Source organism: Danio aesculapii, chromosome 19 (genome assembly GCF_903798145.1).
Source record: "Danio aesculapii chromosome 19, fDanAes4.1, whole genome shotgun sequence".
NCBI lineage: Eukaryota > Metazoa > Chordata > Actinopteri > Cypriniformes > Danionidae > Danio > Danio aesculapii.
Genome location: NC_079453.1, coordinates 24,619,983 through 24,646,878, shown reverse-complemented (window position 1 = coordinate 24,646,878; position 26,896 = coordinate 24,619,983). Strand labels below are relative to the sequence as shown.

Sequence of the window (26,896 nt, the reverse complement as noted above, 5' to 3'; positions counted from 1 at the left end):
GGTGGGTCTTCCGAACTGATCTATTTTAATATATATTTTCAAGATACTATTATTCGTCTTAAAGTGCAATTTAAAGATTTAACTAGGGAAATTAGGCAAGTCATTGTACAGCCTAACAATGTTTTTTTTTTCTGTAGACAATAAAAAAAAAGTATATATATATATATGGTAATTTTTTTTTTAAGGCGAAATAGAACATGTGCTGTAAATGAATGTCTTTATTAGTCGCATGATAACAACATAAACTTGCTATTACTGAAGTATTTTTTTTCTAAATAATAGTTTTAGCATAACAAAACTATTAAAGCTGTTAAGGTTCAATTGGGCTGAGGACAAGGACAATGACAGAGTTTGTAGATTTGTAAAGTGTTTTTAATAAAGAAAAAAAAAATCTGAACCGAATGAATGACATATTCCTTTATACAGAACAACTCACAGAAATCAACCATCAGTCCATTTTAGAAATTTTTGTGATAAATACGTTTTTATGTTTTATTTCAGGGACAGATAATGTGCATTTCTGGTAGAATGTAGCATATATTGCTTATGGTGGCTAATAATATTGACCTTAAAATGGTTTTAGAATAGTTAAAAACAGCTTTTTTTCTAGCCAAAATAAAAGAAATATGACTTTATCCAGAAGAAAAAAGTTATTGTTTTTAAACAGAGGAAACATTTTACAAGTAACTTTTATTCAAAAACTTGTTTTCTTGAAACAAAAATGGCCAATAAAAAGGTGTGAAGCACCAAAAAGCGGCCCATATTACTTAAAGTGTCTCTGAAATGTAGTATTTAAATCTCATAATAAAATGGAAAATAAAGTGAATAACTGCAAAAAGGTCCACATTTTGAGAAAAAAGAATCACCCCTTACACCAAGCTAGCTGCGGGCCTGTTGCAATGTTATACATCATTTGGGAAATGTTTGAAAAAAAAAACACAGGAAAAATCAGTCTTGGGCCACTATTTTCACCAAAAAAGGTTTAAAGTCAATATTATTTCTATAATGTTCTGTAGCATGCCAATTTTAAATATCAATTTACATTTGTCTCTTATCATAATTGTAATTCTACTGTGAGATTATTGTCCACACAAGGAGTCTGTCAACAGCCAGTGCTCCATACAGAGATCTGATCTGATCATCATCCAGTCTGAAATGACATGAAGAAACAGAATAAAAAAAAAACTGAGACAAACTATATCCAGAGGAACCTTGGCAACTTCTCTAAGATGCTTAAAAATTCTACCGGCAAAGTAACAGTAGTGTTCAATGTTTTAGGAACTTGTGTAAACACCTCAAAACACATGCAAATGATAAATTATAATCCAGACTCAACACTGCATATCCTGTGATGTGACTATTGTGAATGATCACATTGCAATATCAATGCTGAAACGATACATTGCACAATTCTAATATATTTATAATAATAATAATATATTTTTTAACATTTCAAATGTTGATGAACTATTTTACATTTTTAATTTTGTGTTTTTTCTCTAAGCATTAATTAAATTTTGCACTGCAGTGTACTTTTAATCTGGAAACCTTTTGTGCACATTTCTGATCATCTAAATCAGGGGTGCCCAAACTTTTTTGTATGAAGGGCTAAAAACCAAATATCATTGGTTTTATGGACCTTCAGCCGTGGACCGAAGGTAATATACCAAACTATATTACATTAAAGTAGTCATGGGCAATTTTTTTTCATAAAATTTCAAAATATAAAATAAATTGAAAATATTACTTTAAATCGTATAAATCAGTGATGCCCAAACTAGAGCCCGCGGGCCAAAGTTGGCCCTTTTTATCCTTTGAATTGGCCCACCAGAGGGAAAATGATTGGGAAGGGTTGGGGAATGCCTTTGACAGAGATCCTCATTTAACCTTTTGTTTGTTTGTTTTATTGTTGAGCGACAAAAACACAAACTGAAATTAAATGCTTCAAATAAATATTGTAAATGAATTTTTTTAAAGTGTACGTACTGTCACTTAACCAAGAGGAGTGAAAGCAGAAGACATCAGCGTGCAAATCAAGGCAAAGGAAGGTTCAGCATGACTAGTGTATTCAGTAATGATCTCCGTTGTTTTATAAGTGGAATTTTTTGTATGGTTTTATTATCGTTTTTATGGTTCGTTAAAATAATACACATTTTCGAAAAATTATAATGCATTAGTAAATACGGTTAAGGTATTTTTTTCTATTTATTTTGAGATATTATTAAATTGGGAAATTACCCATGGCAGCCTTAATGTAATAATACAGTTTGCGATGTTTACTTTTGGCCCACAGCACTCAGTCAAACTTGGATTTTGCCCCTTCATTAGAAAAAGTTTGGGCATCCCTGGTATATATGAATGCATTATAGCTTTTTTAATGATATTGTATTGCAATAAAAACATAATCACATTTATAACACAGTGGAGTTCAATGCTGAATACAGTAGTCAAGCAGAATCTACCCTTGACTTGATTTGCATTGTTGGATGACAGTTCAAACAAAATCTGATTCATTTACACTATTAAACTGAAACATTAAATTTCAGTTGGCTTTTAACAATAAAACAAACAAACAAACAAAGAGTTACATTAAATTTTAATTGACAATCTTGAAACCATCCCTATCATTCACTTTTAGAGACAGACTATTAAGAAACAGGTGATTAAGAATGAAAACCTTCATACAGCTGCCCCCTCCCTCAACCCCCCCCCCCCCCCCCCAATTTTAAAATGTCCACTATGCCCCTGAATAACACTAAATTTTAATTGTTCTAATTGCTAATTCCTCCACTTATAACTAATGGGACATTTAATTAAGTTTATTTTAATATACGTTTATATTACATATGTGTTTTGTTTTGTTTTTTTGTAATTCTGTCTTGCATGTTTTAAATATGTACGTTCCCTTTAATTAAAGGCACTCATTAGCATTTTACGTAAACATTTTTTGCTTATTTATTTTGGGGAATCTACATATTATTGTTCAGCACTTTATTGAATTTTACTGCTTATATTTTTACTATAAAAACAATAATATTTGCTGTATATGTTGTGAAAGGTGGAGTACAAGATCTGCAGGTCGCGTCAGACCACTGTCACGTGACTGGCAGACTCTGCAGGCTGTCCAATCAGTGTTCGCGCGTGCGTGATCTTGAAGCGCGAGGAAGTGTCCGAAACAAGGCAAGAAAGACTGCAGCGAGTCACTTATGCTATCGACAGCCCGAGCAGACGCGATACATGGCTGCAGAGACTTTCAGATCGGTAAGGGAATCATTGTTTATTAGTCGCTCACTTTTGCTCTTGCTCTAATGCCTTTCAGTCGAGCAATATGTTGCCTGTGTGCACCTTCTGCTCCCTGATTAGTATAAGTTTTAAGAAGGTCATTTTCCATCCCACAACGCATGAAATAGAAAATATAGACTGTAATCATTCAGTTAAGTGCTAAACCTGAATAGCAGCACTCAAGACCAGAGGGAATGTCAAAGCATTCCTTGTATTGTAAGTTACTGCTGTAAATTAATCCAACTAAATCTGAGGTTTTTGTATACAAGTCTTGGAATAGGATTAGAAAGTTTCAGGTAAGACTGACTACCAGTCTTCTATCTTTCACTTGCTTCCTTTCACTGGCAAAGCATTACCATGGAAGCAATAATGTAAATAGCATGGGTACTACAGTTATTGTTCACTATGGTATCATTCTCATTTAAAGGGAACCCATTATGTCCCATTTACAACATGTAAAATAAGTCTCTGATGTCTCTAGAGTGTGTATGTGAAGCTTCAGCACAAAATATGCCATGAATAATTTTCTATAACTCTTTGAAATGTCCCCTTTTAGGCTTTGAGCCAAATTGTGCTGTTTTGTTGACTGTCGGTTTAAATTCAAACGAGATTGTGGTCTTTTTTTCAAAAGAGGGCGGAGCTACAAATGCCTATGGCTCCGTCTGGAACCGCCTACTACTCAGTAGGTACTACATTTGAATTTAAACGTACTACTTGGCTGTTAGAAAAGTACGTTATATACAGTTTGAATGTGAGAAGTATGAATGGAATTCAGACGTACTAAATCCGCCATTTTGTCATGGTCACGTGACCTACCTGCGTCAGTTGCCTCGCTTCACTCTCATTCATGAATTGTCTCGCGGGGCATCATGGGATAGCACAGTTTGCATGGGATGCGCACTTCAGAATCTCACCAGAAGTAGTAGGGTATTTCTCGCATACTGATTTTCAAATTCTATGTATTCGGACATACTATTCGGCTCACATACTGATTTTAGTGTACTATATTAGTATGGAAATATGCAGTTTCGGACACAGCCTTTAAGTCAGCACAGCGGCAGGACTAAGGTTATCTCTGTGAAAAACTGAACATGTCAAAAGAATTGTCTCAGAAAAGGCAGTGTATGGAGACTACAGTGTTCATTTGTGTATCCTAAAACTTTTATAATCCTCTTAGTCACTGACATAGGGCCCTATCATACACCTGTCGCAATAAGGTGCAAGACGTGTTTCTACGATGTGTTGCTATTTTCAGACCAATGCAACCTTAATTTTCCCATTTTCCGCCACGTTGTTTAAATAGCAAATTCTTTTGCGCCACTTTGTGGACTTGTGAGTGTTCTGGTCTAGAAAAGAGGTGTGTTAAGGTGCATTGTTGGTGAATAGCTATTTTGAGGAACTAAAATAGACTGCGCAATAGACCAGCTGAAAGCAGGTCTAAAGTCCAGCGCAGAGCACATTAGTTGTGCGCCTCGCTTAAGCATTGCTTAAAACACGCAGGATATACAGCAATACGCAAATATAAATATTTTCAACATAAATATAGTTCACGTTCAGTTTATTTATATAGCACATTTCCAACTGCCACTAGGCTGCACAAAGTGCTTTATAGAGGAAAAATTAAACAAATGGTATGGTCATAATAAACAGTAACAGCAATAGACACATAATATGAAAGAGCATAAAAGGTGTAACATAAAAAAGCGGAAAAAATGTTGCCCAATTAAAAGATACTACCACAGTTGACCACTCTGACATGATCGTTTTGATCCCCACCCCCCAACTCCCCCTGAAGGGAAGGACTTATGCGTCAAGAGATGTAAAAAAATGAGTCTTTAATTTAGACTTAAAAATAGGCAGTTATGAAGCCTTTTTTAGTTCTAACGGCAGCACGTTCCAGAGGCGAGGACCTGCTATGGCAAAAGCACGTTCGCCCCTATTTTGAGGTGGGCCTTTGGAATTTTTTATAAAAACTGATCAGTGGAACGCAAGTGTTTGGATTGAGTGTAGACGACAATCAGTTGGGATAAATTATGGGGACCCAGACCATGTAGAGCTTTATACACAAAGAGAAGGTTTTTAAATTTGATTCTTTGTGTCACATGTAGCCAATGGAGAGACCTCAAAATAGGAGTGACATAAAAAACAACTGCCTCCATGCCTTCTTCATCTTGGGTTTTTTTTTTTCAGTTTATTCATGAAAACTTGCTTTTGTATAATGTTATTGTTAGTAGTAGTGTTATTTATTACAGTTTATGCATATTTATGTTTGTTTAATGCTTAGATTTGTCCACCTGTCAGGTTTCGGACCATATGGGGCATAGGATGTGTTTGGAAATAACTCCGTTGTTTGATCACACTTAATTATTATTGCTCATTTATTCGTTTGCTGGAAATTAGAACAGAATTTAGAAATAGTTTTAAAACAAATCTTTGCGCTTAAGAAACTAAATTAATGAAGTAGGCTAATAGATGTCTTCAATGGAGTGCGTACAACACCGTTTCCTTATCCACGAAAGAGAGAAAGTGAAAGTAAAGACCAAATGGAGGAGGCTCATTCTTTATCCTTGCACTGCAGATGGTCTGTTTAACTGTTTTCGTGCTAGTGAAGTGTTCAGTTTTTCCTCTTACAAATTCGCTATGTGAAAAACAAATGCGCCATGGCGCAACACAACTGATCTTAAAGGGAATGGGAGATGAGACTCTGGTTTATTCTCAAAACACACCCATAACTCATTAAGAGAATAAGCACAACCCTGTTAGATCATGCGCGGCAGCACAGAGCATATTTTTCCAATCCTTAAAATAGCAAAATATGATTCGGACACGCCCTAAATGCATTATAAGCTTACCCATTTGTTAAGTCGTGACATATGGAATACTGTTTCCAGGTCCAATCGCTGCTCATTTGAATTCAGAAATAATTGAGTATGACCACTTTTTTTTGTCATATCACACATTAAAGTGAATTTTATAAAAAATCATGGTTACACATCAGTCTCTGGACTTGCTGCATCACAGACACACATTTTTTTATGATTTTTGAAAGTATTACATCGCTTTGTAAATATCTATTAATAACATTTGTTGAGTGTCCCCATACAGTTTGATACAGTGCTTGGACCCGAAAGCCACTTCGCGTGACGTCAAGCTTAACAAGTGATTTAGTTAGTACAATTGTAGATGAATACAGTTTAACAAAGATATAAATGAGATAAACCTTGTTATATGGTTTTCTGTGGAATTTAACAGTGTTGAGGTACAGAAATTAGATTAAAATAGCACTGTATAGTGTTCATTGTTTATATAGTAAATAAAATTAATCTTTGTTAAAGCTTCAAACTTTAACTTCTTCATTTGAAATCTTCAGTCACAGGTGTTAAAAACACATCCAAATTCAAATCTTTAGTTATTTTAGAGTTAAAGAAATAGGTCTAAAAAGCTCAAAACATGTTTTCTCACCCCAAGTAGTTCCAAACCTTTTATTTCCATATTTGGAAAATAAACACTATAGAAGTCAATGGTAACAGGTTTTCAGTTTTTTTCAAAAAAGCATTTGTTTAATAGAAGAAAGAAAATCATAAAGGTTTGAAACTAGTAAAAGATGGGTGAATTATGCTAGAATTTTCTTTTTTGAATGAATCATCCCTTTAAATTGTCCGATGACTTCACAAACTGTGGTGCCTGTTTTTTTATTATAATTTATTCATTATTTGTAAGGTCCGAGATGGCGGCGCTTAGACATCGCAAGGCTCAGCGTCTCTCCAGTTTCTGCAGTTTTGCACTATTTTTCCTTCTCATTTCTGGTCTGTTCAAGGAGAACAGTCGTGCCTTTACATTGTACACCCAACAGCAGCTTTTGGATATTGGTCTGTGCTTTTCTGACAGTTTTATCAACAATTACTGCATTTCATTGCCTTCTACTTGTACATGTGTAATGACAATAAAGTTAAATCTGATCTAATCCCAACTTGGCATTGCTGATCCATATGACCGTTTCAGATTCACACATTGGGATATCAATTCTGAAACGATATATAGTGCAAGACAGTTCCAGTCTTGCAAATGTGCTTTCATTCGTAGACTGTCATCTGATACCATGGCGCAGTCACAGTACTTTTGTTAGGGTTACTATAGTGTTTTGGCTGGAAACTGTTGTTACCAGAAACATTTTTGAAACAGCAGTGATTGATTTTGGAAGTCTGGGACAGAAGATCTCAGTTTGCAACACAACATCACAGGACATTGCTGACTTGTGCACTTGGAAAAAAAAAACAAGAATAAAAACCATCACACAAGTTGCATTACAAAAACCATAAATGGTCAGCCATAAAACCAGCACATTTTAATAGTTTATAGTGGGTTTTAGAACATAAACAATTAAGCTGTAGTGAATTTTAACATGCCACCAATTTAAATTACAAGTAGAGACCCACAGACACCATTTCAGTTTCCTTCAAAACCACAGCCAATTTGTATTATCATTCAGCAAGATGGCTGTTTTCTATTGAATGAGTGGCTTTTGTTTATCATACTCTATAGAGACCTTTAAACGGGAGCACATCCCTGACCTGTCCACAAATCATCCCCCGTCTCGGGAAAGACATTCTGTTCCCTGCTTGTCTAAACATTCCCACATTTCCAACATGACCTCGGTGAGAAGCTCTTGTGTTAAAGTGTATGAAAACACACTTCACAGATAATTTCAGAGCTATTTTTACATGCTGACCCATGTAAAAGTGATGGGTTTTTTTTGTACAAACAGACCCCACAGTTTGCTTGGACCTTCAGAATTTGTTCACTTTATGTCAATTGTAGACCTGCCAATGATCAATAATACAATACATCATGATAATGAACATGCACGATATTGTTTTAGTCGGCACTTTCAACAACTACTATTAATATATATATATATATATATATATATATATATATATATATATATATATATATATATATATATATATATATATATATATATATATATATATATATATATATATATATAATTATTATTAAACAGTGAGCAAGCATTTATTATTTAAACTTTTCAATTGCCCATAAGAGTATTCGGATTGTTGTATTCACATTGGTAATTTGAAGGCTTATTAGACTTTGCTGTTTATTTTTAGACATTTTCATATGTGATCTCACCTACAGCATGCCTGGGATTAGGGCTGGGGGATTGGGCCATAAAAGCAAAATCTCGATTAACTGAACATTTTAATTCGATTACTATTAATGAAGAATTATTTTATTTATTTATTTTTTTGCCCTCATAGTTCACTGACAAGTTTGTACAGTAAATATGTTCACATTACAAGTGAGAGATTTCTGAACGAAGGTTGCATTACTTGATTTTAAAATAATTGAAGGAAACACACACAATCTACCATCTATGATTATTCACTGAACATCAAAGTTGAACAACTGAAATTAAAACACACATCGCCTGAAACCAACAGTCACTTTTTTCTTATAAAAGAAATAACTCACACTTTTGGAAACAAAAAAAATTATTATCAATGTTTTTCATAATAAAAATAGTAAATAAGAACTCTTGCTTTTAAATAAAACTCTTGCAAATGCTGTAAATATACATATTATTTTATATTATAAATTCTATAATATTTTAAGCAGTGCATTTCTTGCATTTTCTGTAAACAAATATTTTCATGTAAATAATAATTCTAAGGTCATGGAAAATATGCCGTCTCAAGGCATCTCTGGCTCAGCTTTCAATCGTCGTCAATGTAGTGCAAAGTAAGGCTCAAGAAAAGGTCCTATCTAACCAGAGATCAGATGGGGCTGCAAAAGTATTAATCAGCCTTAGCAGAGCGGGGTCCCGTGACTCCACATGTGGTAGAAAAAAGTAATTTGAAAAAATCCTCCTGGAAAAATTAGATCGATTATAGGTTCTGAATGTCAATTTCGATTAATCGCCCATTTCTGAGATGATATTAGATTTTTAAATGTCAATTGTTCATTAAAACACCTTAAAAAACAGTTTTAGATTTTTATCTTATATATTATCATTATTATTATTTATGTATTTTACCTTGTGTATTTATTGCTGTTGATGACTTTTAATTGTTAGAATATTTTTATAATTATAGAGAAGTGGTGTTTATAAAATGTGGTAAACTTGATCTGTTTTTTTCCCCATGACATAGCCATAGAAGCTGAAATGGCAATAAAATGAAAACTCTGTTCATTAACACTTTACAGTAAGACCCCATTTTTTAAAAATCTTTAATTATACTAAACTATGAAAACTACTTTAAGCAGTTTTTTTTATTTCAACCCCAAATCAGAAAAATTTGAGACATTCTGGAAAATGCAAATAAAAAAACAAAGACTTTGACTTGTTTCATTGCAGACAATATAAACACAAAATATTTCATGTTTAGTTGGGTCAACACTTCATTTGTAAATATACATCCTTCCCTGTCCTTCAGACCTGCAATACATTCCAAAAAAAGTTGGGACAACATTTTAGGGCTAGTAATCAGTAGGGCCAGAAAGAATCTGTGGACATTTTTTGCTGAGAATTTTGTAAAAAATCTGTGGATTTATGCGAAATAATTTTGGGAGTATCAAAACTAAAAACTTAATATTTGAAATGAAAAAATAATAACTTTTTAACTTTTATGTTTACAATGCAAATCCATCTAGATCCACTCATACAAAGCAAGTAAACAAAGCAAGTCTCTCATACAATATATCTACTAAAAGACAGAAAATATGACTTTACAAACTTTATTTTAAATAAATTAAAGTTACACTTTTTATATTAGTCATTAACATTACTGAAAATAATTTAAACTGAATAAATATAAATTTCCACAAGTAAATAAAAGGACTGAATGATGGGCTAAAAATCGGCAGATTTCTGTGCACGCAGATTCCGCGTGGGCCTAGTATTCAGGTAAATTGGTTTAATGATGTAATTTGTAACAGGTGATGTCAACAGGTGATTGTAATTACTGTATGATTTGGTACTAAAGCAGCATTCAAGAAAGGGCTAGTCCTTTAGGAACAAAGATTGGCAGAGGATTGCCAGTTTGCCAACAAATATGTGAGAAAATTATTGAAATGTTTAAAAATAATGTTCTTCAAAGAAAGATAGGAAGACATTTGGATATTTTACCTTCAACAGTACATAACATAATTGAAAGATTCAAGGAATCTGGAGGAATTTCAGTGCATGAAGGACAAGTGCGTAAGCCTAACCTGAACAACCAGGATCTCCAATACATAGTTACATCCACAAAGGCCAGTTAAAACTGTACTGTGCCAAAAGGAAGCCGTTAACGGTGTCCTGAAGTGCCATTAACTTCTCTGGGCTTGGAGGCATCTGGAATGGACCATCACAAGGTGGAAATGTGTACTGTGGTCAGATGAATCAGTATTTTGGGTGTTTTTGGCATAAATGGACTCTGTGTGCTCCGGAACAAAAAAAGGATCATCCAGACTGTTACCAGCAACAAATCTAAAAGCCAGGTTCTATTGTAGAATGGGGTTATGTCAGTGCCCTTGACAAAGATAACTTCCACCTCTGTGAGGGCACCATTAATGCTGAAAAGTTCATAGAGATTTTGGAGCACAATATGCTGCTTCTTTTCCAGGGAAGCCCATACATATTTCAATAAGACAATGCAATGCCACATTCTGCGCACATTACAATGTCCTGGCTATGGGAAAGAAGATACAGGTACTTGACTGGCCTGTCTGCAGTCCCAAACAGTCTCCAACAGAGAATGTCTGATGCATTTTGAAGAGCAAAATGCCACAAAGTCCTCGTACTGTTGCTCAAATTATGACTTGTTTGCAGGAAGAATGGGGAAAAGTACACCTAAAACGCTTCTTCGGCTCTTCAACTTTTTTTGAAATGTGTTACAAGAACCAAAATCACTCCTTTTTTTATTTGTGTTTTCTATACTGTCCCAACTTTTTCTGATTTGGGGTTGTAGGTGATGATGTTATATTTAATAACTCATCAATCAAATTTCACAATGTTTTTTTTTTTATGTAATAGAGCTAATAACCAGTAGAATTCAGTAACACATGTTTTGATCCTCTGTATTAGCAGAAATAGTCTGGCATTAGCCTGTTTGTTCTTTTATACATGCAGTTAGATACAAAAGCAAACGTTATAAGTGCTGTGAACAAATACTCCTATTCAGTGTTGTCAAAGGATTTATCTAATGAAAACCATCTCTGGCAGGTGTTTCTAACAGTCTTTGTAAATTACCTAAAAGTTGCCGCCCAGCTACAAATCCTGTCTGGTCTTGATGTGTAATGAATTGCATCACAGGATTCAGCCTTACTGCCAAGACCTTGGCTAATATCTTCTAATCATTTGTGGTTAATTGCGATAATAACCGGTTGTTTTCTCATACACATCTTTCAAGATTTCATGTTTGTGTAATAACTATTCAATTATAAATCCACTGGAATCAGGTGCTTTTCCACTTCACTTTTTTTAATCCCTTGCCCAGTCTCCATTGTTAATATGGGTTGTCCTGTCATCAATACATCAACCTTTTACACTATACAGGAACATTAGCTCAATAATTTTGATGATGCGGTATTTATTGCAATCATTCTTAAATAAACGAACATCTCCAATATTTGATAAAGATAATGTATAATAAAATCGAAAATAAATTTTATAAAATGTAAACCTTGAGCATGAAAAGTATCTGTGCTTTGAAAGTGTTGATGCCTAATTGCATTATTATTCTGTATTATAATCTATAAACAGTGGAATAAAAAGGTCTTAAAATGACTATAACATATTGCAATCATTTATGTGACGATATATCACACAACTAAATGACGGGCCTAGATATAGGTTGTTCAAGATATGGCTTCTTTGACTTCATGCAGCACCGCATGATTCGCCTGAAGCCTGACAAAAGCAAATCATTCTGGTTAAAAAAATTTGTCCGACTTTAATCGGCGCTGCAGCCATTTTGCAATCACTCACATGTGCCGTCAAGGAACCGCAGGAGCAAAACGAGAGCAGGCGCTCAGGTCAGCCTCTGTTATTGCTCTAAACAGGCTGCGAAAGCCTTTGATGACACTTTATTCTCATTGGTCTGATTCTATGATGACAAGGATGATGTGTGTTACCTGATTTATTTATTGATTTATTACATGTTTATATATTAACTAATCTTCATATTGTATAGACCATTTCAATGTGGAGATGTCATTGGCCCATGAACATTGCTTGTTATCAAACTATTTCATAACTGTAACTAAGGCAATTCAAACATATCTCAATGTTAAAACGGCTATCATAACATTATTTATCAATATGTGGCTCTTTTTGGGAAGCTACAGAAATAAAAAATGTGAAACAGGAAATACGTTGGGACCTTTGTTTTTGTTTAAATCCCCCAAAATGGTCTATATTGAATATTTTAATATGTACAAAAACATTAACATTTTTTAAAAATTATGCTATCTAAATATGTTCTTATTGTATACAAATAAAGACATTATATATTTATTAAATGGTATAAAACATGTTATATACACAAACGATATTGAAAAAAGAAGTTTATTTTTAAAGAGATGAAATATAGGAAGTTTTGTTTTGGTGTGTTCAGCACATTACTGAACGCACACAGTGTCTGACTTGACTGCAGTCTCTCACTTAATTTAACATAATTATCAAATTAATTTAAAAGAGATTTAAAAAGAACAAGTTTTAGAGCAGTAATCACAACACCGTTGTATTTTCATCCAAAGTTATCCCATCATCAGAATCTTACACCGGCCCATGCCTAAGTGAGACCGCGGCTTTATTCAAAGGAAACAATGAACACTAGGGGCCCTATCTTACACCTGGCGCAAAAAGACGTGTTTGCCGCAATGTGTTGCTATTTTCAGACCAGCGCAAATTTTCACGTTTTGCACCACATTGTTTAAATTGCAAATCCATTTGCACCACATTGTGGACTCATGGGTTTTCTGGTTTAGAAAAGAGGTGTGTAGAAAAAAGAAGGTGCATTGTTGGCGAATAGCTGTTTTGAATAGCTGAAAGTAGGTCTAACGTCCAGCGCAGAGCGTTAGTTGTGCACCTATGCAGGTCCAAACACTTACACATTGCTTAATACACACAGGATGTAAAGCAATACACAAATATATTTACATATGAAAAAGGATTAAAATATTACAAAATTTTATTTTCTACATAAATATAAAACCACTGCTTCCGTGCCTTTATTTCGTGTGGGCTTTTTTAATGTTTATTCATGATAACTTGCTTTTGTATAATGTTATTGTTAGTAGTAGTGTTATTTATTACAGTTTATGCATATTTATGTTTGTTTTATGCTTAGATTTGTCCACCTGTTTTGGACCATATGGGACATAGGATGTGTTTGGAAGTAACTCTGTTGTTTGATCACACTTCATTATTACTGCTCATTTATTCGTTTGCTGGAAATTAGAACTGAATTTAGAAATAGTTTTAAACAAATCGTTGCGCTTAAGAAACTAAATTAATGAAGTAGGCTAATGGCTGTCTTCAATGGAGTGCGTATAAACACGTTTCCTTATCCACGAAAGAGAGAAAGTGAAAGTAAAGCCCAAATGGAGGAGGCTCATACTTTATCCTTGCACTGCAGATGGTCTGTTTAACTTTATTCTCGCTAGTGAAGTGTTCAGTTTTTACACTTACTAAGTCTGCCATTTAAATAACAAATGCACCATGGCGCAACGCAACTGACTCTTAAAGGGAATGAGAGATGAGATGAGGGAATGAGAGATGGTTTATTCTCAAAACACACCCATAACTCATTAAGAGAATAAGCACAACCCTGTTAGACCGGCGGTGCAGAGCGTATTTTTCCATCCTTAAAATAGCAATAGTGGATTCGGACATGCCCTTAATGCTTTTGCGCCCTGCGTTTTAGACTTTGAGCCTAGATCGTTAATTTTTTATTTAAAAAATTTTTTTTAATTGTAAAAAAAAACACTTGAAATTTAGCATGAAAATACACTTTTTTTTTTTCATTTTAACTCTTCACCCCCTCCCTCCCCCAAAGCATCCAGATTCAGTTGAACAGGTAAATGTATTGTTATACATGGGCTAAGGCAAAGAAAAACATATACTGTATGCCACATAAAAAAATACACATATATCAATCAATTAACTAATAGCGTGAGAGGTATTTGCTTGTGCCATTGTATAGTTATGATCCAAAAATTGTATAAACAGATCCCAAATTGTATGGTACTCCTTTAATTTGCCCTTTATACTGTAGGTGATTCTTTCCAGTGCAATGTACCGTGTCAAATCTTTCAGCCAGTGATCAATCGATGGACTTTCTATGTTCTTCCAATAGAGTGCTATCAAACGCCTTGCAATAACAAGACACATATCAATCGTTTTAGTTTTATAACCTGGTAATGACAAACTTATTGGGAATAAACCCAACGCACATATTTCAGGTGTAACTGGAATTGGTTTTAAAATAATTGAGGAGATTAATGTTATTACGTTTTGCCAGAAAATCTTAATCACCTCACTCGGATACAATGAAAGAATGTTCCTTTATGTTTTTGGCATTTGAAACGTATATCTGGGATGTTTGGGTTAATTGTGTTCAGTTTTTCAGGCGTGATATAGGTGCGCATTGCCCAGTTATATTGGATCATTTTAAATCTAGTATTAATTGACAGTTCTGGGCTTTAACACATATTTGGCTCCATTCTAAAACTGTCAGGTCATATTGTAAATCTGTACACCAATAATCTTTCTTAGATTCTGATGTTTCTTTAGAGCCATTGACTAATTTGCTATAAAACAAGGAAATATAATTTGCGATGGGATTCTGATAAAACATAATTTTTTCTAATTCAGTTTGTGGCGGTCTAGCTAGTGAGTAGTTTTGCTTGACATTAATATAGCTGTGAATTTGTAAGTATTTAAAAAAAGGCATCATTGGGATTTCAAATTTTTCATTATCGTTAATTTTTAGTTGAACTATCTCTTTAAAAAAAAACTCACAAACTGCTTCACAGGGAAAAAAATAGTTGGACAGGATGTGATTTCATCTGTTGAGAATTGATTGGATGTTTGTGCTTTGCTATTTGGTGGATCTAATGTGAGCGAAGGGTGCAAACAAACACGTCATCAAAAGGAAAATGTTGATATTGAAAAGGGTGGCAAGCTATTTTGGTGAGAGAACTTCACTTTGGTCACAAGAACCAAAAAACAATAATAATCCGCAGGTTGATTTACATTTCTAATGGAATATATCATTTATTACATAAGTTTGACTGTTGTTTTTCTTTGGCTTCAGTTAAGGCTGTGTCGGCATCATATGTCTCTGTTGCGGAAATGTCCTCAGCTCATAGCTCCTCAAGTTTTCCATCAGAAGTTCTCCTCCTCAAACAGGTGGGTTTTTATTTCATTTATTCTCTAGGTGAAATAATCTGTTATGTGATATGATCAAGCAACATCTGAGTGTGTGTTCTGTTATTTCAGAGTTGTAAAGAGTCACAGGCTCTTTAGGAAGCTGTTGTTTGGCGTCTCGGTGGGTGTCCCGCTTGTGGTGGGAGTTCAGTATGTGGTCTCGAAGCCGAGAGAGAGGAGGAAGATTAAGATACTGACAGAGGGAGTTGGACGCTTCTGCAGGTAGAAATCTTTTTAATAATAATGTTATATAAAATCAATCATTTATTAGGAAAATAATGATCAAAAGTGGCAGTAAACACTTTTTATGAGGTTACAAAATATATTTATGTAAAGGCTGTTTTTCATTAGTTTTGTTCGTAAAAGGGGCAGCTGTAGCCTCATGGTTAGGAAGTTGGACTTGTAATCAATAGGTTGTAGGTTTGATTCCTAGTCATGGAAGCAATAGCTGCCCACTGCTCCAGGTGTGTGTGTGTGTGCGCTCTCATTCTTCACTCAAAATGTGTGCATGCACTTGTGATGGATGTTAAAAAAAGAGGACCAATTTTGAGTATGGAAACCGTTATATAAACCATAATTGACAAGGCTTCACTTCACTAAAAGAATCCTAAAAAGAACATAATTTTCTACCATGAAAAACTGTTTTCCTTATCGATAATAACAAGAAGTGTTTCTTGAGCATCATAAAATTATATTATAATGATTTCTGACGTTTCATGTGACACTGGACACTGCCGTAATAATGCTGAAAATCTGAGGAATAACTGCATTTTAAAATATGTGAAATGAAAGTTGTTTTAAATTTCAATAATATTTTAGATTGAGTAAATACAGCATTGATGATCAGAATAAACTTTACGCTGTCTGATCAATCTTTTACATGAATTATTGTCATCTGCATAATTTTAGGTCTCTCTACATCGGGCTTATGATATCAGCAGATTACTGGTGGACCTCTAACATTGCTCTGCGTGGCATGGATGAGGTAGGTTTATACTGCTGATTCATTTATTCTGGTTGGGAAATATATTGTCTAAAATCTTGTTTTACCTGTAGATGGCGCTTTTACATCCAAACACATCAGTCAAGCGGATGATTGCATACAACAACATATTCAAATGCATACTTGACTTTTAGTATGAACACGTCGGTCTTGAGTCTTTAGAATATTTACTTTGATTTAAGTTGCATTTATATGGTTTTAGATTCAGTATTTGTTTTACCAGTTATTTTTATTACTAAGAGGTTTGCACAAGAGTTAATGTAAGATGTGAGTTAATGTAAGATGTGAAAGCATTAAACTTTGCTTTGGTCAACACTAGAGGTGTTTTGTTAAGTATATAGTTTTTACAAACTACTGAAACTGCTATTGTTTTCACAAAATAAAAGCTAAACTAAAACAAAGCTGAATTGAACAGAAATTAATTGAACAGAACCTAATTTAAAAAGGAAAAACCATAATTACCTTGGTTTACCCTAATTCCCGTAATTATTCATTGTTGTGTGAAGACTTGCCAACAAAATAGAAGTAAATATAGAATGTGTAACAGTCGGTTTTAATGACACTGTGATCAAATATGGTGGGTTTAGTTGGTTTCAATTGCGACTTTTTTTTCCTCTGTTTTTCATGATGGTCCAAAGTGTAACATTTTTAGCACTTGTGTCAACTAGATTTCCTAGACAAATAGGTGAAGTTGAAAAATGTGCAGTAAATTATGTTTTGTATGCTGTTGGCAGTAATGCTCAATGAAAGATGTTGTAAGACTAAAATGTCTATAAGGATGCTCAAGGGTGAAGTGTTTGTGAATTACCCAAGTTTGAGCATTTCAGCTAGGCAGCTAGCTGTCTGCAACTTTAACATGGTCACCCACTGAAGCTAAGCAGGGCTGCGCCTGGTTAGTACCTGGATGGGAGATCACATGGGAAAACTAGTTTGCTGTCGGAAGTGGTGTTAGTGGGACCAGCTGTGTCGGGCATAACGCCCCTATTGATTGGGACTCTATACTGCTCAGTGAGTGTCGTCTTTCAGATGAGACGTTAAAGCGAGGTCCTGACTCTCCGTGGTCATAAAAAAAAAAAATCCCAAGATGCCCTTCGAAAAGGAGTATGGGTTTAACCCTGGCTAAATTTGCCCAATGGCCTCTGTTCATCATGGCCTCCTAACCATCCCCATATCATAATTGGCTTCATCACTCTGTCTCCTCTCCACCAATCAGCTGGTGTGCGGTCTGGTGATATATGGCTGCCGTCACGTCATCCAGATGGATGCTGCACACTGGTGGTGGATGAGAAGATTCACCCCAAAACTGTGTAAAAGCATTTTGAGTGTCCAGAAAACGCTATATAAATGTAAGGAATTATTCATTTTTAAACAGCATGAGTAATTGAAAGCAAAATAATGTTGTTGTTGTTTTTCCCCAGTTGACTACAGTACATATTGATTTTTGCAGTTGCATATAAAAAGTAATTTGTTTGTTTTTATATGTGGTTTTTATGCCATCTGAACTCTATCTTCGGCAGAGCAGTCCAGAGTTTCTGAAGCTGATGTCAGCGTGTCATCAGAGAGCTGCCAGCAATATGGTGGACGGAGCCATACAGAACGGAGGCTTGTACATTAAGCTGGGACAGGGCCTGTGTGCATTCAACCATCTTCTACCTCCAGAATACATCCAAACCCTACATGTGCTTGAAGACAAAGCTCTCAACAGAAGATACAAAGAGGTGAGAGTTCTCGCAAAACAAGCAAGACAAGTTACGGGTCAGCTGAGCTCTTGCTTCATGCATATTTGCTTTTAGGTGTTTATTGGAAATTTTATAGGTGTGATCGTTGAGTAAATATAAAATCTGTCATATTACCTAAATAGTTTACAGATGTCTTAATTATAATGCAATATAATTGACACTAAAACTTATTTACTTAATTAAAAACTTAATTGACACTAGAATTTATTGTATATACACGCACAGGCCACTTTATTAGGTAAACCTTACTAGTACCGGGTTGGAGCCCCTTTTTCCGTCAGAACTGCCTTAATCCTTTGTAGATTCAACAAGGTATTGGAAGATTCCTCAGATATTTTGGTCTATATTGACATGATAGCATCACACAGTTGCTGCAGATTTGCAGATTTGTCTCCCGTTCCACCACATCCCAAAGGTGCTCTATTGGATTGAGCTCTGGTGACTATGGAGGCCATTTGAGTACAGTGAACTCATTGTCCTGTTCAAGAAACCAGTCTGAGATGATTCACACTTTGACATGGTGTGTTATCCTGCTGGAAGTAGTTAGATGGGTATGCTGTGGTCATAAAGGGATGGACATGGTCAGCGACAATACTCAGGTAGACTGTGGCGTTGACATGATGCTCAATTGGTAATAATAGGCCCAAAGTTTGCCAAGAAAATATCCTCCACACTATTACACCACCACCACCACCAGACTGAACCGTTGATACAAGGCAGAAATTGAGACTCATCAGACCAGGCAATCTCCTATTGTCCAATTTTGGTGAGCCTGTGCCAATTGTAGCCTCAGTTCCCTGTTCTTAGCTGACAGGAGTGACACCAGGTGTGGTCTTCTGCTGCTGTAGCCCATCCGCCTCAAGGTTGGACGTGTTTTGCATTCAGAGATTCTTCTGCATACCTCGGTTGTAACAAGTGGTTATTTGAGTTACTGTTGCCTTTCTATCAGCTCCGACCAGTTTGGCCATTCTCCTCTGACCTCTGGCATCAACAAGGCATTTGTGTCCACAGAACTGCCGTTCACTGGATATTTTCTCGTTTTCTGACCATTCTCTGTAAACCCTAGAGATGGTTGTGGGTGAAAATCCCAGTAGATTAGCAGTTTCTGAAATACTCAGACCAGCCCGTCTGGCACCAACAATCATGCCACATTCAGAGTCACTTAAATCACTTTTATTTCCCATTCGGATGCTCTGTTTGAACTGCAGCAGATCGTCTTGACCATGTCTACATGCCTAAATGCAAAGTTTAGGATTTATATGATTTTGAAGCCTTTTATGCTCACCAAGGATGTATTTAAAATTTTAAACTAATAGTATTGGAATTTTAATTAAGTGTTGGCTAAAGAAAACCTGGAAAGACTTTCTGTCTAGATTTCTATCTACTATATTTGCTTTGTAAGTTTTAAGGTTAAACTTGTTTAACTTGGTTTGTAAGGGCTTAAGTAGTTTTTGAGGATTTCAGTAATAAAATATTTTGTGTCTGTCCATGTTCTGTTACATTGGTATGACAATCTGTAAAGCACTAATAAAAATACATGTGACTCCTTTCGCTGATGTCACTTTCTCTGACGAGAAGACATTGAATAATGTTGTTATTCTTTATTAATTTGTACAAAATGTTCCGGATCCACAAATAGAAGATTTATTATATGGCAATTCTGTTATGATATTTAATTCATCATTTCAGACGATTATCTGGTTTGATGTTAGCATCTTGAGCTAAAGTGCAAAATAGTGAAAAATTTAATTCTGTTAGTCCTAACAACAATTAGAATCAGAATAAAATGTTTCCCATCACATTTTGCATTATTTTTTGTTAATAAAAGATTTGTTTTACTGTAAATGATATATTTGTTGTACGGCTTCAAATGTGGCTGCAATTTTGGAACGAAAAATATTTTAAAAATGGATTTATTCAGGTAACGTCAAAACTTCAAGGAGAATTAAACCAGCAAACTTTTTTTTTTAATTAATCATGATGCATGTTGTTCCAGGTAGATGCTTTATTCCAGGAGGACTTTAACATGACTCCAGATAAAATGTTCAGAACATTTGACTATGAGCCTGTGGCTGCTGCAAGTCTTGCTCAAGTGCACAAAGCTGAACTGCACGATGGGACACCTGTGGCTGTAAAGGTATGTTTAGGGCTGCATGTGATGACTGTTGAGAACATATTATTTATGGGCATTGTAGTTGATCTTTTAATTGGATTAACTTGATATAAGTGTCTAATAATAAGTTGTATTTTCATAAGGTATATTTCATATGGTATGTAATGGTATATTTTGATTAATTGAACTCCTATAGCTAGGGCCAGAAAGAATCTGCAGACGTTTTGCTATCTTTGCAGAGAATTTTGTACAAAATTCGTGGATTAATGCACAATGACTTTGAGAGTATAGAGTAGGGAGTAAGGGGGGGTCGCTTGGTGGTTTTAAACAAATTAAACAAACTTGATTAAACCATTCGAATTACCATGGTTTATCCATAACTTACAGAAGATAAAAATAGTATTTACTAGTTGCATACTTTCGACTTTTTTTTTTTTCCCCTTTGGATGGCGACCTCTGGGGTGTATACATTATATTAATAATATTAATTGTAATATTTAATATTAATAATAGTGTCAGTTGCAGCAGATTGATTTTACAGCACCATGGTAAACTTTGACACCTTTACGGCTACCATTTTTCATTAAAAATAAATTTTAAAAAGTTAATTTTAGTTTAATTTTTTTGAAAAGATTATAAAATCATACACGACTGAAGATAGAATATGATCTTCATGTGACAGTCTCCAAAATTAAACCAATAGTCTTGTGCTGAAAACATTGTGCCCACCAGTCTCATTAGATGAGGTTAATATTAAATTAAACAAATGAATAAAATCACAAAAAAGTGAAAATATGATTTTTAGACTTTTTTGTGTTGTCAATATGCTTGTATTTATACAGTCCTGTTGGTGTGTGTGCAACATTGTGTGTTTATAACCATCCCCAAGGATAGTGGGGGTCGCGAGTCACTGGAATTGTTATTTTGGGGGTCACGGACTCAAATGTTTGTAAACCCCTGTTCTAGAGGAATCAAACTTATGACTTTTTATCAGTGTTGTTATTTGTATGTCTTTTTGCACAATTAATGATTAAGAAATAGTTATGATTGTAAATTAAATATTGAATCTTAGTATAAGTGTTGCCATGAATATAGCCAATGCTGCTGATATGGCATTAAAACATAAATAGATATTAATAAAAAGGTTTACAAATTAAGTTTCATATATTTACTAAAAGACAGAGAACATTACTTAAAGAGCCCATATTATGGGTTTTTGAAAATGCCCTTCCATGTAGTGTGTACCACAGCTCTAAGGGAAGTGAAATATCCAGCTAAGGCTTAAATCTGAAAGTGCACAGTGTTTAAAACTGTTGATTCATCTATAAAAGAGTCGACTCATAGTGCTTCAAACGAGTCGTCTTGATAACGAGTTATTAGGTGTTTCGCGATGACGCAGCCACGAAACACAAGCCTCGCCAGTAGTTACGCGCGCAAACCAGGGAGATTTGAAACCTGCGGCCCGCCCACTAACACAGAAAAAACACTAGACACCCACACACAGACGCCGCCGGTCCAATGAAGTCACGCTGTGCTCAGATGGATAATATTGACAGTCTCTACCCAAAGATGAAACTGTGAAGAGTCAGTGGTTGAGGTTTATTCACTAGTGTAAGTAAGTGCGATTAAAATTGTTGCCTCGTTTACTCTAGCTTGCAAATTATGTATTTATTGTGTTTTGTTACTTGTTAACCTGGTACAGTAGACGCGGTTACTCTTTATATTCTCTTATCACATGTAAGCCACGTTAAAAACGCGACGCGTGCCGCTTTGTTTACGGATTTAACGTTAAAAGCTTTTGTGAGCTCGCGTTCCACTGCCGTATGTCGTTGCTATGGCGATCGTAAGCTAGCTGTGTGTGTGTGTGTGTGAGAGAGAGAGAGAGAGAGAGAGACTCGCGTCGCTTTCCCTAGTTTTTCTGAGGAGCGTTGTGTGTGTGTGTGTGTGTGTGTGAGAGAGAGAGAGACTCGCGTGGCTTTCCCTAGTTCTTCTGAGGAGCGTTGTGTGTGTGTGTGTGTGTGTGTGTGTGTGTGTGTGTGTGTGTGTGTGTGAGAGAGAGAGACTCGCGTGGCTTTCCCTAGTTCTTCTGAGGAGCGTTGTGTGTGTGTGTGTGAGAGAGACAGAGAGAGAGAGAGAGAGAGAGACTCGCGTCGCTTTCCCTAGTTTTTCTGAGGAGCGTTGTGTGTGTGAGAGAGAGAGAGAGAGAGAGAGAGAGAGAGAGAGAGAGAGAGAGAGAGAGAGAGACTCGCGTCGCTTTCCCTAGTTCTTCTGAGGAGCGTTGTGTGTGTGTGAGAGAGAGAGAGAGAGAGACTCGCGTCGCTTTCCCTAGTTCTTCTGAGGAGCGTTGTGTGTGTGTGTGTGAGAGAGAGAGAGAGAGAGAGAGAGAGAGAGAGAGAGACTCGCGTCGCTTTCCCTAGTTCTTCTGAGGAGCGTTGTGTGTGTGTGTGAGAGAGAGAGAGAGAGAGAGAGAGAGAGAGAGACTCGCGTCGCTTCCCCCAGTTCTTCTGAGGAGGGTTGTGTGTGTGTGTGTGTGTGTGTGTGTGAAAAAAGCCTTACACTATGAAGCGTGTATGCACTGTGACTACTTTTATATAGTTGATTACCAGCTGGGCATTTCACTCTCGTGCTGAAGCCTGTCACTGTCGACCAATCGCAGCAGGCTGTCATCGGTCCAATCAGCGCAGATTAGCTTCGCGCTGAGGAGGGGGTTGGGAACAAATGAATCGCTGGACGATTCATATGGGAGTCGTTGGGATAATTAGGTAAAAATAAATGCAGATTATAAGACCATCAAAGTGTTTTATGACCTTGCATGCATATTAGACTGTTGTTGGAGACCCTTACAACCTAAATATGACCCTATTTCATGTATAATATGGGCTCTTTAAACTGTATTGTACCTGAATCTTATAAACATTTACATATTCAATATTGTTAATGAAATAAAAACTGAATAAATGTATATTTACACACGTCTACATAAGTGAATGAATACATTGAATGATGGGCTCAGAAATCTGCAAGTTCCATATGGACCAGTTTAAAGCCAATAATTCTTAGCCAATCTAGAGAAACAACATGCAGTAATGATTCATTATATGAATGAGTTCATTATATGCTTTATATAAAGGTCTCTGCATGTCTGTTGTGTTCAGGTGCAGTATATTGATCTCAGGGATCGCTTTGATGGTGATATCAGAACTCTAGAGATTTTGTTGGACATAATAAAATTTATGCATCCTAGCTTTGGCTTCCGCTGGGTCCTACAGGTCAGTGCATGAACATTCACGCTTTAGCTTTCATTTTTAATTAATTACTAATAATAAATCATTTGAAGTTAAATGTGGTAACAGATATTGTCTGTCTATGTATACTGTGTGTGTGCCTGTGTGTAAATTAAATATAAAGTTTGAAGATTTTAGAAGGTGTGTAAAAGTTTCAAGTAGTTTTAGAAGACAGACAGACATATAAATGATAGATTAGTCTAGCATATTTTACATGGTTGCTAACGTTTTAGCACCTTGTTAGCATGTTTTAACATGTTTCTATCTTGGTTTACAATGTACATAGCATTTTTCAACTGTACAAACATGTTTAGCATGTTGTTAGCTTGTACTAGTCTTATTGTATATGCAAACAGATGGCTTGATGGATAGATTCTTCCAGAATGTAGTTGCTAATGTTGCAGCACATTGCTAGCATGTTTTATCATGTTTCTAACACATTTTAGTATGTGGATAAAACTGATCATGTCCATATTGATAGATGTATTACAGTATGTACTGTATGTACACTCACTGACCACTTTATTAGGTACACCTGTCAAACTGCTCGTTAACGCAAATTTCTAATCAGCCAATCACATGGCAGCAAGTCAATGCATTTAGGCGTGTAGACATGGTCAAGACGATCTGCTGCATTTCAAACTGAGCATCAGAACTGGGAAGAAAAGGGATTTAAGTGACTCTGCATGTGGCATGGCTGTTGGTGCCAGACGGGCTGGTCCGAGTATTTCAGAAACTGCTGATCTACTGGGATTTTCACGCACAACCATCTCTAGGATTTACAGAGAATGGTCCGAAAAAGATAAAATATCCAGTGAGCAACAGTTCTGTGGGCACAAATGCCTTGTTGGTGCCAGAGGTCAGAGGAGAATTGGCTGGTTCGAGCTGATAGAAAGGCAACAATAACTCAGATATCCACTCGTACAACCGAAGTATGCAGAAGAATGCACAACACCTTGAGACGGATGGGCAACAGCAGCAGAAGACCACACTGGGTGCCACTCCTGTCAGCTGAGCGTGGAAACTACAAGGCTACAAGTCCCACAGTCTCACCAGAATTGGACAACAGAAGACTGGATAAACGTTGCCTGGTCTGATGAGTCTTGATTTCTGCTGCAACGTTCAGATGGTAGGGTCAGAATTTGGCGTCATCAATATGAAAGCCTGGGTCCATCCTGCCTTGCATCAACGGTTTAGGCTGGTGGTGGTGTAATGGTGTGGGGGATATTGTCTTGGCACACTTTGGGTCCATTAGCACCAATTGAGCATCGTGTTAACGCCACAGCCAACCTGAGTAATGTTGCTGACCATGTCCATCTCTTCATGACCACAGTGTACCCATCTTCTGATGGCTACTTCCAGCAGGAGAACAGGCCATGTCATAAAGCGTGAATCATCTCTGACTGGTTTCTTGAACATGACAATGAGTTCACTGTACTCTAATGGCCTCCACTGTCACCAGATCACAATCCGATAGAGAACCTTTGGAATGTGGTGGAACGAGAGATTCGTATTATAGATGTGCAGCCGACAAATCTGCAGCAAATGTGTGATGCTATCATGTCAATATGGACCAAAATGTATGAGGAATATTTCCAATACCTTACTGAATTTATGCTACAAAGGATTAAGGCAGTTCTGAAGGCAAAAGGGGCTCCAACCCGGTACTAGTAAGGTGTACCTAATAAAGTGGCCAGTGAGTGTATATAGTTATATCATTTGATAGATGAAATGATAGAACATTTTTCTTTTTCTTTTCTTTCTCCATAATGTTAGTAGGACTTGAAGGGGACTCTTGCCCAGGAGCTGGATTTTGAGAATGAAGGCAGAAATTCTGAACGTTGTGCGGAGGAACTAAAGCATTTTAAGTTTGTAGTTGTGCCCAAAGTATTCTGGAACGTGACCAGCAAGGTGGGAATGAACCTTCAAATGACTGAAGTCTTTCTGAGGTCTCAAACTTTACCATATTAATCAATGCAATCTATGACTCTGTGTGCACGTAGAGGGTCCTTACAGCAGAGTACTGCGATGGATGCAAAATCAACAATGTGGAGGAGATTCAGCGTCAGGGACTGAGCCTCAAAGACGTGAGTTTGATGGCATCTGTTATGATTGACTGCTTCATCACAACCGTTAATCTTTGAGAATGATTTTACTCTGGCTGTGTTTCAGACAGCTGATAAACTCATCCGCATATTTGCAGAGCAGATCTTTTACACTGGCTTCATTCACGCTGACCCACATCCTGGAAATGGTGAGATGACTGTCGTCGTCTGTGCTTATGGCTTCATTAGTTAATGAGGATTAATTAAAGGTGCAGTAGGAGATCTTGGCAAAATGCTAACTTTAGCTTGATTAGCATTGTTCCTGGCTAGCGTTGTTCATTGGTCATGCATCCCTCCTTCATGCATGTCCATTAATAAGTACACAAGTGAGTTGGGATTTGAACTTCTACTGCCAGATCTGAGAAGGTTGTGAGTGCCGACTTCTGGTTGTACAGCAAAACTAAAACAAAGTGCTAAGATAATTCTACACAATATTTACATGTACGGAGAACGCATTGCGTCTGTCATCTTGTTTATGTGAATGACATTTGACAAATTTATAGCTATAAATCAGCAACTTTCAATAAGAAACACGGGTGGTTCGCATATCTGTGTGTGTAAATCAAGAAATTCAGCTTTACGCGTCACATTCAGATTGGCACGCTCTCCAGTTTTCTCCTGTTGGGGCAAGCATTTGTTATGAAGCACTTTGGATATTAGTGAACAGCTGTGCAAAGCTTTCACACACAAAAAACACAAAGAGAGCACAGATTGTTTGTAAATCAACAGACTTATGCTTATGACTGACATACAGGGCACTCACTAATTCTTTATATGGACATTTATTTATTACTCTAATTATCTTTATCTTTGCGTTAATGTAATCGTTTGCATTATGTAGTTTTAGTTGGTGTTTAGGGGAGTTTTTGAGCCACATTTAAAACTGTATTTTAGTGCAATTATTGCACCCATAGACTGTAAAAGATATGAA

The 26,896-nt window shown here is 36.1% G+C and overlaps 1 protein-coding gene across 1 annotated transcript in view; it reads left to right on the top strand.

The window, feature by feature from the left end:
* Positions 1 to 3,150: 3,150 nt before the first annotated feature.
* adck5 (aarF domain containing kinase 5) overlaps positions 3,151 to 26,896 on the top strand; it is a 33,660-nt gene continuing 9,914 nt past the window's right edge. The window contains exons 1-10 of the mRNA XM_056480389.1: positions 3,151 to 3,261; positions 15,609 to 15,703; positions 15,794 to 15,943; positions 16,631 to 16,706; positions 18,242 to 18,442; positions 20,460 to 20,600; positions 23,732 to 23,845; positions 25,640 to 25,771; positions 25,864 to 25,947; positions 26,033 to 26,114. Of these exons, the coding sequence (XP_056336364.1) occupies positions 3,238 to 3,261; positions 15,609 to 15,703; positions 15,794 to 15,943; positions 16,631 to 16,706; positions 18,242 to 18,442; positions 20,460 to 20,600; positions 23,732 to 23,845; positions 25,640 to 25,771; positions 25,864 to 25,947; positions 26,033 to 26,114 (1,099 nt within the window). The 5' untranslated portion in view covers positions 3,151 to 3,237. The remainder of the gene's footprint in view (positions 3,262 to 15,608; positions 15,704 to 15,793; positions 15,944 to 16,630; positions 16,707 to 18,241; positions 18,443 to 20,459; positions 20,601 to 23,731; positions 23,846 to 25,639; positions 25,772 to 25,863; positions 25,948 to 26,032; positions 26,115 to 26,896) is intronic.